Source organism: Monodelphis domestica, chromosome 7 (genome assembly GCF_027887165.1).
Source record: "Monodelphis domestica isolate mMonDom1 chromosome 7, mMonDom1.pri, whole genome shotgun sequence".
Lineage (NCBI taxonomy): Eukaryota > Metazoa > Chordata > Mammalia > Didelphimorphia > Didelphidae > Monodelphis > Monodelphis domestica.
In genome coordinates, this window is record NC_077233.1 from 135242852 (window position 1) to 135259470 (window position 16619).

Consider the following 16619-nt stretch of genomic DNA (forward strand, 5'->3'; position numbering starts at 1 on the left):
ATAGAAGAAATTTTTCCTGAGGTAGAGGTTGGACTAGATAGATGTCCTCTGAAGTCCCTTCCAACTCTGAGAATGTGATTTCTGTATTTGGAATAGTTGAGGAAAGTGCCTGGCACAGAATACTACTCAGGACCCCAAGTCTTATTCTGCTCTCACCCACCACACACCCACATCCACATGTACCCTTTCTAGGAACAGCTGTGTTGCTAGAGGACTTCTAAAACCAGATATGATCAGGGGTAACTAAGGTTGCCAAAATTCCCTCCCATGAGTAGTGGGTGGCATTCAACCTCCATGTGCCCACCATATTCTTGTTTGGCCTTCAAGTAACTTATGACAACCCATTATCTACAAAAAAATTCAGCATCATCCCAGACTAACAAGACTTTTGCCCCATCCAAGTCAAGCCAAAGATAGAGGCATAATGTGATTCTGTATTCATTTATCAATGTATCACCCTGCCCCCAACCCCCCCCACCCCCACCCCAATCTGGAACTCTGCCTAGATCAACCCTTCATTAGCAAAGATTAGAGGTTCAAGAGTTAAATTTTAATTTCAGGGCTTCCAGATCTTCTGCCTCCTACCAGGGTTTTCAGTATGATAAACCTCCCAGGTACTATTTGTGGAAAGAGAAGTTAATTTTGCCAGCTTTTAAAACAACAACATAAGCATTTTATTTCCATTAAGCATCTTAGTATCACAATGGAATGATGAGAAAACAATAACAAAAACAAAAGTCTTTCTAATCTCTGCAAATAGCAGAGACGTAAAAAGGGAGGAAGGGAACAGAGGGGAGGAGAGAATTGGGAGTGACAGAAGTGCCAAATTAGTTCAGATGTCACATTTCTCCTTCGACAGCCTTGGGGGGAGGGAGTGGGTGCAAGAAGGCGGAATGATGCGAAGGTACAAATGTCTTAAGTTGTCTTTGGCGTTTCTGCCTCATGATTGATATACACATGATCTGCACAGACCACCCACTGAAATCTCCGGACATCACAGAAAGTGCTAAGACCCTAATACCTGACAACATGACTCTCTGTCCTCTCCAAATGCCCTGGTAACTACAATTGGTATTAAGACACATCCTGAAGACAGTGCTGGCGAGCCACCTGGGGCCAAGGCAGGAACAAAAGGTGTGGAAAGGGGGAGTAGGTTGTAGATGGAGACCAGGGTGCAAATTCACCAACATGTGCCCATGATGTGTCCAGATGAGGTCTGAGAGAAGGAAGGTGGAAATGGTGGTGGCAGCAGCGGTAGATGTACAGATCTGTTGGGACAGTAAACAGAATAAGGGTCCAGTGCAGACACTATAGCTTCACTGTGCCAGGGGGCAAACTGTCATTGCAAAGTCTGTAGTAGCGCAGGTCATTTACCAGTCGGTGCACATTCTGGGTAAACGATGGCAGGTCCTGAAAGACAGAGAGACAAAGCTGTAGCAACCAAGATGCCTATAGGGATAAACTGCAGTGACTTTAAAAAAAAAAAGGACCTGATTTATAAATCTAACTAGGGTTCCCTCCCTTGCTGTCAATCTCTATACTCACACTGCTATTCCCTTCATGATCTGGATGGTCCAGATCTATTAAAGACATTTGGGAACATGGGGGATTAAAAGCTTTGTCTACAATTCTCAGTCCATCTTCTATGAAAAATGAAATCTCTCAGTCATCTAAATGCAATAGTTATTAAATCTGAAATTTAATCTATAATCCTTGGTTAGATCAGCACAAGTTTCTGAACATTAACCTCTCTAAACACAAGCTATTCTTTACAGAATAGAAGTGAGTTGAAAAATGATAGTGAGGCCTCTTCACATGAAATGGGATGCCAATTTGGAACAATTCAGTTCAGTTTGTAGTCACAAAAGAAATCAGCTACATTAAAATACCACCAAAATTAAAAAATTCCTAAAGAAGGTATCTCCTCTTTTTTCCCCTTTCCACTTGCCTGTCTCCCCCCTCACTAAAAGTCAATCCCTATATAGCCTTGCCCCTATTAGTTTCTCACAAAGAGTTAATATGAAGCTGACAAGCAGATATATTCTGAGATATAGACAAAGCTTTTTTAAAGTCAATTTTATCAATAGAGACAGAAGGTAATGAAGAATAGGACAAATAAAAAATTAAGCACACAGAGACATAGGCACACATGCACACATGTGAGTGAGCATAGAACATCACACAAAGAAGAGTTACAGAAGTAAGATTAAAAAGTTATCTAGTGCAACCTTTTCACCTCATGCAAAATTGCCATTACAACATTTTTACCAGGTAGAGAACCTGGTTAGAAATGAAACTTAAGTATTAAAGCTGAAGGAACCAATAGCTAGTGATTTCTTTTCTTGGTTGATCCTCAAGAGAAACAACTTGGGAATTTATTGAAATTAAAAGAGAAAAAGAAAGAAAACAGTGATCATTGACAGCTGTGGAATTTAGATTTTGCTCCAGGGGACTCAGCAATTCACAGCATCATTCACTCAGCAAACATACCTGATAAAACTCCACCCTGATTTTCACTGTTATTTCACTAAACAGCTCCAATTTCTTCCTATGAACTAAGAATTACTACATCACCTAACTTGTGGGGAGACTTAGATCCCTACTGGTCCTTGTCTAGGTGTAGAAAAAACTCCTCTGCTTTAAGTCTAAAAGTCTAAGAGTCTATTATCACTGCTGATTCTTTTTGACCTGAGGCTTTCCCTGAACAAATGGGAACCTCTAGGATGAGCCAGAAGATGCAAATCAAAGAGCACTGAGTTCTGCTATGTGTGACTTTGAACATGTCATTTATTAACCTCTCTGGGCTTCAGTTTCCTCATCTGTAAAATGAGGGCATTGAATTCAACGACTTCTTGAGTCTCTTTCCAAGTCTTAAACCTGTGATCTTATGTCTAGTAGCCACAGAAAAGATAACTAAAGGAAATGGGTGTGATGGGATTTTGCATCATAAAGACAAATAGAGACCATTCTCATTACAAATACTGAAGTATGTGTGGGAGGCATTTACAAAAGATATGAGCTATAAGAAAACTGCCAGATCTTGAATACTAAGTATCATCCTCTTTTATATACGCCTATTAAGACAAGCAAAGATATGCATGAGAGGTGGGCTACAACAATCTCAATAAGGCAACTTGTGGTTCCTCAAATATAACAGTGATATCAGCCCTTGTGCTGGCCAGCAATCGCTAGTGGCTATTAAGTATCTTTTTTACCAACCCCAAGTAGTTCAGAAAGTTGAGGACTCTTCCAAGACTTCTGAAGTAAGTTAAAAGTAAAGAAAAAGAGCTGAAGGTCAACATTCCCTTAAATTTTTTTTAAATAACTTGAGACACACCTTATATGTCATTATGTGTGGAAAGATATCACCAGGCAATTTTCTAGGCCCATTACGGCAAGAAACACATTTTGATCACTGAGTTAGCCATCAAGTATTCAGAGGACAACTACTGACTTCATATTCTCAAACAAGGCAGAAACTTCTTTGAACAACAAAACAAAAAAAAATCTTTTTTCCACTAAATCTGGTGTTCCTGTCTGGGATATCTCGTTTTAAAAAAAAAAAGTGGGAAACTCGAACACTGGAAAATAAGGCCAGTCAGGTGAATTTCAAAAATTTTCAGTAAGAAGTATCATAATGGATTACATGTTCTCTATGACAAAGAAGATCAAAAGATCTAAGAGGGGAAGAAAAAACTGTGACAACACATGAAACTGAGGAAAGTGAGAAGAAACTTAAATAAGAGCTACAGAAAAACCTCAAGTTTAAGAGCAAAGTATAAGTCAAATAGAAAACCTCGAAAGGATGTAGGAATAAAGAAAGCCAAAGGGGGAAAATGGGAGAAGGTAGTTGTGGTTTCCTATGTACTATAAATATGCATTCTTCATATCTATCAGACATTAAGAAGAAAAAAGGAAATTCTATTTCTTTTTTTTTATATAGGGAAAGAGAGATAAAAAACAGACTGCAATAAAGCAACAAAGGCTTTCCCACAAAAGGTCAATAATTATGGCCAGACAACTAAAGCCAGTCTTGCCAAGGATGACAAGCTGGAAGTCAGGATAACAGTGAGTGAAATTAGCTGGTGTGTCCATCAGGCCCAGTTAGCTTGACATGTAGCCTGTGCTGTTAACAAGCAGAGGAATGCAATCTGTTTCCACCTCTAACTTTCCTTTGACTACTGTCAACAGTGAAAGGGCTACAGGAACTGCACAAGACACCTGCCTGGACCTCCTCTTCTTTCTTCAATGGCTCCAGTTCAGAAACAGTCAGGCAACTGGCAAAGGAGGCAGGCAAATACTTCTTTGACCTGCATGGCTACATTAGTTAATACTGTGAAGAATACTGGGACAACTGATAAAGAACCCTCCTAAGCAAAAGCCAGGATAAGAGACTAATCAGCTTACCTTTAATACCTGGAAAATATATAATAACTAATTAAGTATTCAGTTTTCACATTTTGATGACCATGAGGAAGTGAGGGAGTCTAGAGTAAATCATTAAAAATTAACACAAATCTGATCAGACTAAATGTGGACCTGTACCATTTCTGGGCAATAGAAGCTAATGATAATTTTAGCTTCAGCAAAGTTTTTAGACTGGTCCTATAAGACATGCTGCTTGTTCAGATAGATGAAGAAAGCATTTATTAAGCAATTATTGTGTGCCAGGCACTGTGCTAACACTGACACATTGTATTTAGCTAAAAACAAAGCCACTTCCAACAGAGAGTTCTGGAATTTCAGGAAGTAACCATTCCCAGCTAATGGGCTTCCTATCTAAGAGACATCTCAAACTGGTTAGTGGAACTAGGGCAGAAATACTAATCAAATTCAAAGATACTTCTTTCCTCAAAGCAAAAGCAAGAGAGAGTAAAGTCACAATAAGTATATAAATCAGAGAAAATCTAGCGGTTACTACATAGCTCACTGGCAAGCTAAGTAAGTGTTAGTACAAGCTAACTTTTCAGGTCCTTACCATCCCTGGGAATGGAGTAACACAACCTCCCTCTGATGAACTGGTGTCTCTGGCCATGAGATTGGCCAAACCCACCCTTCCCTGCAGCCTGGCCTCTCTTGTCCTCTCACCCGATCCATTTTGAAATTCCTCCCCAGAACATTTTTCTGGTTGGAATCCACACCATCACAGCTGGCCAGAAACTCTGGAAGGAAGGCTGCATAGAAGCTGTCAAAGTCAACAGAAGCCATGTTGTAAATGGCAATCCCTATCTCTTCTTGCAGCAGGTCATGTGACTTGTGGACGAGGACTTGAAGCAGCACATTCACAAACTGAAACAGCATGGTGGTCCGAAAGATCTTCTGTGGGGAGAAAAGATGACAGTTTTCAATATATGTGGCCATAGTTAGCTCCAGGAAATCTCTACTTCTTAGTAAACCCAATAAAGTAGGCAAATGCCAAATAGATTTTCTCAAGTAATCAAGAAATTATTAATCTAAAAAAATGGAATCTCACTGCTGTACCTAACGAAAGAAAGAATTTCTAAACGAGGAATAGAACTTACTTTATGATACAACTTCTGCTTGGTGTTCAGAGTCTCCAGGTAGAAGAGATTTTGTTTAAACAGGTGGATATCAGGTTGGAGAAAAGATTGTCCAAAGGCCTAAGAAATAAAATTGGCTTTTATAGAAACAGAAACACATCTCAAGAACAGATTGAGAAACCGTTTTGAAGGGGTTGGTTTAAACCAAGAGAGAGAGAATTGAAAAATATTCTTGTCAAATCAACTTCTATAACTAAAAGTTTCTGCCCTGTCTAAACTGTCCTCTCTTGACTCCACCTTCTCTCCAACACTTCTGACATCTTAATTTTGGTATTAAATTGTTCCATTGAGGGCAGCCAGGTGGCTCAGTGAATTGAGAGCCAAGCCTAGAGACAGGAGGTCCTAGGTTCAAATCTGGCCTCGGACACTTCCTAGCTGTGTGACCCTGATCAGGTCACTTAACCCCAACTGCCTAGCCCTTACCACTCTTCTGCCTTGGAATCAATACAGAGTATTGATTCTAGAACAGAAGGTTATGAGTTTAAAAAAAATTGCTCCCTTCAGGCAAATGTATTAACATTTTTTAAATTTATCTATTTTAAATCTTCCTTGTAGAACATAAACTATTTAAGGACAAGGACTATTTCTTTTTTGTCTTATATACCTAGGATAGTGTCTTGATAGGGACTTGATGAATTAACTTGATGAATGTTAAAATGAAGTACAATCACTTAGTCAAGTTAAAGAAATTAGCTTCAGCTCACACCTTTAGGAACACATGAGTCTTTAGACCTATTTGAAAACCTAAAAATTCTACTCTATAGAGCTATATGCTTAATATTCTATATTTTCCAATATTATCATGTTAGGAATAGTCTTCACAACTCCCCATTAGGCTAGGCTACCACAACTTATCATTCTTCCTAACTTCTTGGTTATGGAAATAAATAGTAGAGACAGTTTGATTTCCCCCTAAAGTGATTATAGATTGAAGGTTAATCTTTTGTGGTAGGAAGAAGTAAATGTGAAGATTTCAACTTAGTTGATGAAAGAACAGACAATTCTGGGACTTCATTGGGCCTTTAAAACACTGTATCCTTAAACTATATCTCTGGGAATGGATTATTATGAATCTTGTTAAAGAGATGAACTATGTAAGATAGGCCAGGTGAGAGAAGTGACAAGAGATGGGATTAGGTTGCAGAGACTTATTAGGCAATAAAGGAACTTTTACTAAAACTGAATCCCAAATAAGTTTGAAAGAATGTGGTATGAACTGAGGAGAACAGCTTGGCAAGAAGCTCAAGGACAGGGTGAGCAAATAAATAGAAAAGGAAAAAGAGAACACTGCTAAGGGAAGAGAATGTAATATATGGTGGTCAAGCTGAAATTCAGTATTAAATCAACCAGCTATTCACTTTGGTTATTATAATACAGGGGACAGCAGCAAATTTGGTAGTTCAGATGGCAACTAGAAGAGTACTTTCTTTCTTCCTAGTTTGTTTTTTTAATTAACTCTTACCTTCCATCTTAGAATTAATACTAAGTATTGGTTCTAAAAGCAGAAGAGTGGTACGGGCTAAGCAATGGGAGTTAAATGACTTGCTCTGGGTCACACAGCTAGGAAGTATCTGAGGCCAGACTTGAACCCAGGATCTCTCATGTCTGAGTTCAGCTCTCAAGCCTCTGAGCTACCTATCTGCCCCCTAAGAGAATATTTTTCCATCTGAGACCAAGATAGGGAGGCAAAAAACCGCACTTCTCCAGAAATTTTCTAACTAGATAATAGTACTAAAAATGATACCTATCAGAGAAGTAAAATTATTCTAATAGACAGCATCTAATAGACAGCAATAAGCAAAAAGAAATATAATCCCTACCCACAAAGAGTCAACATGCTACTGCCCAAAAAGCTAGGAGCAAAGCTGAGAGTGAAATAAAAGCAAGGCTAGACTGGACACTTCCTCAAAAGAAGGTTCCGGGAGGAACCCACCAACTAGAGGAAACAAGCCCAGAGGGGAAGAGTCTCCAAGGTGAAAAGGCAGGTGTGTGTGTGTGTGGGGGGGGGGGGGGGTGTATATACACCCACACACACACACACACACACAGAGAGAGAGAGAGAGAGAGAGAGAGAGAGAGAGAGAGAGAGAGAGAGAGAGAGAGAGAGAGAGAGAGAGAGAGAGAGAGGTAATGCAGTCTTAATGCAGTCTACCCTTCCTTTTATATCAGCTGAACTTAAAAGTCAGCAAGTCAAACCTGGTCCAAGTTGACTAAACAATGATGATGCACTCAAAACTGACTTCAACTGGAGAGTTTATTCAACTACACAGTATTTACTCTGTGGTTAGCCATGTTCAACTAACAGTTTACACTAGCCTCTGACTAACAAGTTATGGTAAAGGACACTTGTCAGAGATAAGAAAGAAAAAGAAAGACAACAAACATAGAGATAAGACATCTTCTCTGGTTATTATTATTAGTCTGATTATTATTTATTAGTCAACACACAGTTACCACAAGAAAACAAAAAATCTTGGGAGATGAACAGGGATTGTCAAAGATCATTAGGAAAACTTGGTATACCACCAAGAATTCATATCAGTTTAAGAAACAATGCATATCTGGCAGATCGCTGATCGCAGATGACTGATGACAGTCAACTTCGACAAACTGTCTTTGTTTGCTGGAGAGGGGAAGGGGATTGGAAATATTGGGAAATATAGTGTAAAACCAAAGCATATATTTCAAAATTGAGATAAACTGAGGGACAATGGTCTAAGCATGATCAATTTATTAGTTAGGCTAGTAGTAACCAATAAATTGGATCAATGGCCTCTCTCAATGACCAAAGACCCTAAGTTAGGGCTCACCAGCTTTCGTATAGTTTTGGAGAGGTAATTGATTTGGATAGGTAAATAAGAAAATGTGATGTGGTTACAAGTAAGACAGGGTAAAAACAACACGATTGGTTATTTTAAAGAAAGAGGGCTAGCAATTAGGTTGGCCCAGTAACCACTCCACTCTCAGAATTAAGGAATGTTAATTGTTTTAAGAGACCCATTCAGATCTCATAATCTTTGCTAAAGAATCAAAACTACCAAGGCTAAGATCAAAAACTTCCCTAATTACAAAAAGGCAGGCAAAGATTGACAACATATCTTTTGGGGCTGATAACAAGTTAACTTGTAACTTTAAAGTAACTCAGAGGAAATGCTAACTCACTAATAAAATGAAAAATCATAAAATCAGTTAAACTCAGACAGTAAAAACTAAAGATAATATTTTTATATTTTCAGATATGAATAAAACCATCAACAAAAATTAAATTGGACTCATGCTATTTGGTCACTACAAAGGCTGATAAACCATTGGTTATTCACCTGGATCTAGGAACTTTTTTTTCCTTTACTATTTTGATAACTATTTCAGTATAATTGGTTTTCCTCATAATCCTATTCCATGAATTAAAAATATTGTTCTGAGAAAGGATCCATAGATCTCAACAGAGTCTATGACACAAAAAACTAGCATTAATTTCCTAAAGAATACTTTCTAACTCTTGCTCTGTACTGAAATAATTAACTGCAAAGGTTTTCAAATTACCTGCATGATGGCACTAAATTGTACTTCATTTTCCATCTGCTCTTCTGCAATTCCCCTATGGACACTGGCCAGGACACTGGACTTGAAGAAATACCTCCAGTTGTGATGGAGAATCCGGAAAAGTAGTTCAAACAATTCAGCCTTCACATCAGGAGAGGGACGCTAGGAAAAACAGAGATGCCCTCAAATTCTCTAAGAAGGAAATCATTTATACCAAAGGCTGCTGAGTTATCTGGTTACAGTAAGATCATGGTTCATGGGAGGAATGTTTTATGTGTACAGTAAAAAAAAAAACAACAACCTCTACTTTATTCCTCAGCTGAAATCAACTAGGAATGTTTCAGCTTAATCATGGGTCAAATCTGGGCTAGCATTTGAAAGCCAGTTTAGAATTTTCCTTTTGAAGGAATTGGTGGTGACCTCAGTCTAGAAATAATAACTGGTCATGTTTATACAGCATTTTAAAAAGTGCTTTTCTCATCAAAGCCCTGTGAGGCAGGTAAAGTTTCATGATCCCTGCTGTAAAAATGAGGACATGAAAGACCCAGACAGGTTGGGTGACTTGCCCAAGGAACTACAGAGAATAAAAGAGGCAGCTTAAGCTCAAGTGCATGACTCCTAACTCCAGTATCCTTGCCACTCAAGAAGACTTCTGAGTGGAGGTATAAGTGAGAGCTACTTATTGATTTTTCTGCTTCAACTAGTACATTTAACACTTATACTGTCTCTTTTACTTTCTCTAGAACAGGAATGCCTAGCTAAAAAAGCTTTCTGGTCTTAGAGATTATAAACTATTGAACCAGCACATCTATTGAATGACCACAGATCTGTCCTTCACAGAGTTGAAAGATCTAAGGTTTCAGGAAAAGAATACACAAGGGATTAAGAGTCACCAAGAAAGCCAGTTTAAAGACATATTTTTTAAGAGGAATCAAGACCCCTTGAGGTGTGGGGTGCCACTCTAATCATCTTGTTTTACTCAGTTTTTGAGGTTCTAGCGGACTAATTAGCATCATAAGAAGCACAAATTAATCTCCAGCACTTATAAAACCTCAACCCAAGGCACTCAAGGTAGAACATGCCTGCTTGTACAGGGATGAAGCATAACCACAATGTCCAGATTATGTAGCATGTAAATACATAAATATACACTATCAAGCTAGCCATAGCTACTTTCTCATTAAGCTGCCCCACCCTGACCCTTACCTTAAGTCCCTATCTTCTAGTCACTAGTGAGTATCCGGAGGTTACAGAACAGTTTATTTGAAGAGTAGGACTCTGATGGATTCACATTAATCTATTTTAACTCAACTCAACTAAACCAAAGTGTGGAGACCTAAAATTCTAAGGTGATCTAAGATCAAGTTAAGACTTTAACATACTTAACTCTGTCTTAGGGAAAGACATAATTAGATACTTGTGCATAAAAGACACACACAATAGGAGCCCCTAAAACTCAAGTCAGCAAAAGAGTAGTATAAACAACATTACCAAAACCTAGTAAATTAAAATCTTTCCCAACAATTAACAATGACCCATTCTTTGTTTTGTGACAGTAAAAATAAACTCATTTCTTCAACTCATAACATTCTATTAAATAAATCTTTTCTAGTAATTAAAAGAAACTTCCAAACAAGGTTTCCCCATCACTAGAAATGTAAAGAAAGAGTGGTAGGAAGGAAGCCCTTCAAGTACTCAGTTTTTTAAACTGGCTGCTTCAGGCCCTTACCTCAGCTATGATTGGGCAGACCTGCTCCATACACAGTGAGATGATGCTCGGAAGGAAAGGCTTGAACACTTGGCCAGGTTCTTGCACAACCACCTGGAGGATCTTCAAAAATTTCTCAACCACTCGACAACCAGTACTCCCTTCATGGAGGATGCTTTCAGCTAACTGTTCTCTAAAGAAATGTGGGAAAAGACATTGAAACACAGGAAATTATGACACAAGCCAATGCAATTCCCAAAACAGCAAACAGAAATATTAAAAACCTCTAATATAAATATAAATATAGTTGTCTGTTATCATTCAAACATTTTCTAATGGGGATTGAAGCAGCCACAGAAATATAGAGAGAAAAAGTATGCAGTTACCTGGTAAACATGTTTAAAAAGGTCTGTATTATCTGCTCAGTAAAAGGCACACCCATCTGTACTCTAAGGCCTTGAAACAGTGTAAGGAAGAAACTCAGCATCTCATCAGTCACATCTAATAAACACAAAATAAACTAATCAAAGACATGAAAAAGGGGCAAACATAAAGCCCTATGCTCAAAAACTCTCTTCTGCAATCTCTATATACTTTATTTTTCCTGAACTCCTTATGCTGAGACATATCTACTGATGCAACTATTAATAATGGGAAAAAGAAAAAGATTAAGAGCTTGATGAGAAAATAACTTTGGAATGGTCAACTCTGCCTGAGCATTCTTTATAGGAAATGAAGTTCCTCTGGAAGCCAAACAAATTCTCTAGTCTACAAATATGGTTTCCAATGCAGAGTAGATCACAGTATACACATACTGAAAGAAACAATTATTTGTGTTAACATATGAGAGGGCATCATCAATTTCCCTCTTTGGTCAAAAATCTCTGAGTTTACAGGATAAGTAGCTAATATGATTCATGCTACAGGACTGACTGAATTCATAAAACTAAATTATAGAAAAATACTAGTTACATGTAATGCTCTTCATTTCATGATGAGAATTGCCTTACTTGGCAAATTATTGCCCAGATAACATAAATTCTTTGCATGAAAGAGACACTCAACAAATATTTGCTGAAATATTACTGGATTGCTTTCAGGTAAATAAGTCAAAAAGACATGTAAATGAAATCCACATGACTAGAGGGGTTTATGCTGGTGGGACTAAGAAAACACTTGCAATAGGTCATTTTGAAAATTGCCAGAATTACATAAAGCAGTTTTCTTCTTATGTTGGATCCAAATTTCTTTCATATACTTCAATCTCCCATAATAGAGACAACTGGGACTGAAAAAAACTGAAGGTGTTCATGGAAAAAGAAGAGTTCCCATCTGACTCATTACCATAGAATAATACCAAAGCTTCCTTGTTATATTTTAAACTATCAGAACCAAACTCACCAAACAGAAAATTATCATTTTCAGTGTTGAGATTCATTCCACTTAAGCAAGTTAAAGCATGACTTGCATTAACCCAGTTTTCTTCAAAGGAGTCCATGGCTCTCATTCTCATTAGCCCCATAAATCAGTGAAAGCCTTGGAGTTCATTCATACCTGACTGATGAATAAAAGCTGGAAAGAGGGCCAGTGAGACCTGAACAGATTCTTGCAGCGACTGATAGCAAATCTGTCGAGACTTTGTAGCTTCCCCAGAGATACTTTCCACAATATCTTCTAAGACACTCAGTGTCTGGTGGATAATCACTTTGGCTACAAATCAAAATGAAGTTACATGTCATGATGTGTGTTCCAAAGACAGATCAAGGAAGGAATATGTTCAGTTATCAGGTAGAACACTCAGCAGCCTCTCTACATCTTTACTGACTAGATATGTACCTTACAATATATAAAGTTATTAAACACACTCAACTGAAATCATTTTTAACTTACCTTCTAATAAGCTTCTCAGTAGCCTACTCAGCTCATTTGCCTCAAGGAAGCACCACCCACCAAAAAAAAAAAAAGACTAAAATTACCCATAAGGAAGCAGAAACCCCAGATATCTACTTGAATACAGTGGTAATCAAGTCAACTCAAGAAACAAAGTAGCTGTTTTAGGCAGAAGTGTGGTAAACATACCCATAATTTTTCTTTCAGATCTAGGTAACAGCAAGGTACAGAGGACTGAATAATGGTTCAGAGGAACTAGGGTCAAATTCTGAGATTCTTGACCCACGTGATCAGACAAATTATTTATTCTCCCTACTTAAATGAGAGTTAAGACTAGACAGCTTCTGTGGTCCCTTCCATCTCTATATCTACTACCTTCGACCCTGATTATTATTATTATCAATAATAATAATTCAGTTAAATATTGTCATTCAAAGTATATTGCAGAAATAGAGGGAGACTGTCTTACTGATTCTGCTATTTATACCTCTAAATTCAGCCTCATTTGATCTCTCTGGGTCTCAATTTCCCCCTCCATAAAACAGATACATCTGTTTCTGCATAATCTCCAAAAGTCTCATCAATATGGATTAAATGAGCATGGCTGTGAAAACTTTTTGAAAACTGTAAATGATCTATCAGGTTCCTATTATTATCAACTTGATACACTTACTGTCTTCCAGCTGCATCTTTCTCTGTGGTGCACTGGCATCGGATTTCAGGTGGCGATAATCTCGGGTCAGAGCTGAAATGAGGCTGGCATGGTTAGTTGAACGCACTGCCCACTGTTGCTCACTTTCTGGAAGGTTTGGCCATGGCAGCAGGAGTACATTGGAGAGGGCTCGGCATACCAACACCTGGGCCTAAGAAAGGCATTCACAGATACTCATTTGTAAAAGAGTATGGGAATGACAAAGTATACATTGGTATCTGAATTACTCACATTGAACTTCAACAAGTAAAGTAAATACATAGATACCACCCCACTCCCCATGGTTGAACAACCATGCTCCTGGCTTAAATTATTACTTCCTCTAAGTGGAAAATTATATACAATGTTGTTAGGAAAATTTCATTGAGATTTTAAAAGAAACTAAAAGAAAATGAAAGTCCTTTGAATTCCTTAAGGTGGTAGCTATAGATTCTTCTCCTTCACCATGCCCCAAACTGCTCCAAGCTATAACTTCTCCCACCTTCAACTTTTAGCTTGAGTCTTCCCAGAGGTTAATAATGGAGTCTGCTTTTCTTAAAACTATCAGTCTCAAAAATCAGACAAAGGTATATCAAAAAGCACTCTCACATTTGGAGTCAAAATACCAGCTCCAGAAGATGAATAATGCAAAATCTCTCAGTAAGGGCCCGTTTCCAAACCAGAACTTTCTAACAACTAAGGTCAGGAAGAACATTAGAATGGATCCACCTTAGCAGTTCCACCCTAACTACCTAACTGCACAAAATAGTCTATCAGTGGAAGATATGAAGGAAAATATTTATCTAAAGTTTTGGACAAGAGTCATTTATCCAGCCAAAGAATTTAACTCTTACCTTATCAAGAAGTGGCTGGGCAGAGGTATCTGTAATTCTGTTGAAGACCTTCTGAACTGCTGGGATGCTGATAAGAAAGACTGGCCGCACTGTAGTGGCTAACGAGACCAGTAAATGACATGCAGACAAGAGTAACTTCTCTTGTACCTGAGGAAAAATGACAGCACCCAATCATTCCATATACTGAGTCTGAATACAGGGTAGGATGTTTAAAAAAAAGACATTGTCAGCTCTTTTCTACACCAAATTTCAGTTACGATGGTTATCACACCACAACTCTCAAATCACAAGAAATTTTTCCTCTGGGATTTCTCTCCGATTCTAGTCTTCCTTGATACTACCTGGCCTTACTTTAGCAGTCTCTGCCACAAAGTTCTGCCTATCCTAAATCATCTTAAACATAAAAGCCAAGATCTTTTCCAATCACCTTTTTTTATCTCATTCCCTATAAACTTTAAAATGAAAACATAAACATTCAACTGATTCAACTATGCCCCAAATTCCCACTCAGCCTTACTTTTTGATGCTTTCCCATCAAAACCACTTTGCTAAAATGAAATCAGACCTTAAAACCCTCACCTTAATCTGCCTTTTTTTCATATTACTTCCCTACCCAAAATGACCACCTCTGCACATCTTCAAACATGTGGCTTAAGATTCACTTCAACTCTAAGAAGTCTTCTCTGACTAACCACCCAAGAATCATTCTCCAAGTTAATGCTTCAATAGCACTCATCTAACAATTTATTGTAGCTTTTTTATTCTTCTGATTCCCATGCATTCCCCCCTTCCACCATTTTCAAATAGGATCCAACTTCTGAGGTTTTTAAAAACCTACCTCACAAAGCTTAGTACTTATAATGAATGTTATTCATATAGTAAGCTCTAGGTTAAGTGCCTGATAACTGACTCAAAGTGGACTTCTTATATGCCCTGAGGATAATAAGAATGAAAAATCAGTAACTATTACATATCTACAAAGAAATAAAAGACAGTTCCTAGATTTCATGAGTTAAGGTTAAGGGAAGGGAGAAGATGGCTAACAAAACAAATACAATACAGTAATTTGTTTTAAAAAGACAAGAAGTCATTTTATAATAAGAATCAAGGAAGCAGCCAAAATAAATAATACAGAGAAAGGAAATATCATGCTTAATTATCTATGATGGTAAGAAGAGATTTTTCCTAAAGGAGGCTCTATTTACATTCAGTTCATTTCAGAGATCTAATCCAAAACAGCTAAAACATATTCCTTTAACATTTCCTACAAGTCATCCAAGGTGTGTTTAAAGACAACCCATAACAAGAACTATACTACACCTCAAGAAGTAGTCTACTCCATTTTTTGAGCAGCTTTCATTGCTATGAAAATTTCCCCCTAGGTTAATCCAAGAATTATCTCTGTACTCCTGGCCATGAGTCCTATAATGTTAAGTATTCCAAGGTCAAGCAAAATAAATCTAATCAAAATTCCTCTTCCAAATGATAATCCTTCAAATATATATTAAGGCAAAGACAAAGCACTTTTGTGACTCTCTGTTCTTTTACCCTCAAGTCTTCTCTTCTTTAGGCTAAATAATTTTAATTCTGACAAATGATCCTTCCTATGGCATTGCTTCAAAACTTTTTACCATCACTACCTACTTTTTCAGCATTCTTCTGGAAATGTGGTATACAAGACTGGGACATTTCATATGTGACATTACCAGAAGAAGGTGGGACTACTACACTTTCCTCCAACTGGAAGACTATAATACAGTCTAGCAATCCAGTATCACATCGATGATTCATGTTGATTGTGCAATCCACTAAAACATCCAGGCCTTTCATATAAACTGCAATCTAACTAGATTTTTCCTACCCAATTCTTGTCAACATGCAAGACTTTATATTTATCCCTATTAAATTTTATTGTATTAGATTCAGCCCACTGTTCTAATCTAGTGGGATCTTTTTTGGATCCCAATTTTGTCACCTATTACTTCATTTGTTTCTCATAGCTTTGTGGTAACAGTGAATATAATAAGATAATCATGCTATGTCTTCATTTAAGTCCTGAAAAATACAGAACAGAGCCAGACAATAGACTATCTCACTCCACTAAAGATCTACCTTCAGGATGAACATGAGCCATTATTCAGTCAATGAGTTGGGAAACTCTAATCAGTTTCTAGGCCCATAAAGTTCTGACATTTGAACTCCCAAAGCCCTTGGAGATACCAAAGATGAACTAAGGCTCAGTCTTCGGTCTCAAGGAGTTTATAATCTAAAATCTCAAGCTGAATCCTAAAAGATAGGTAAAACTTCAAAAGGTAAGTAATAGAGAGAAGGGTCAGAATTATAGTTGTCAAATCCCAGGGCATTTTAAGGGA

At 37.7% G+C, this 16619-nt stretch overlaps 1 protein-coding gene across 4 annotated transcripts in view; it reads right to left on the minus strand.

Annotated features, from left to right (window-relative positions):
* Positions 1–650: 650 nt before the first annotated feature.
* The window catches only part of XPO6 (exportin 6), a 111145-nt gene continuing 95176 nt past the window's right edge, over positions 651–16619 (minus strand). For 2 of the 4 annotated variants that reach the window (XM_007499473.3, XM_007499472.3), the window contains 9 exons: positions 14248–14394; positions 13376–13565; positions 12367–12522; positions 11199–11313; positions 10834–11005; positions 9105–9266; positions 5523–5621; positions 5089–5319; positions 651–1410 (listed from right to left, as the gene is read on the minus strand). In XM_007499473.3, the coding sequence (XP_007499535.1) occupies positions 1309–1410; positions 5089–5319; positions 5523–5621; positions 9105–9266; positions 10834–11005; positions 11199–11313; positions 12367–12522; positions 13376–13565; positions 14248–14394 (1374 nt within the window). In that variant the 3' untranslated portion in view covers positions 651–1308. Of the gene's footprint in view, positions 5320–5522; positions 5622–9104; positions 9267–10833; positions 11006–11198; positions 11314–12366; positions 12523–13375; positions 13566–14247; positions 14395–16619 lie in introns of all 4 variants that reach the window. The other 2 variants (XM_056805510.1, XM_056805509.1) reach the window with 1 other exon arrangement.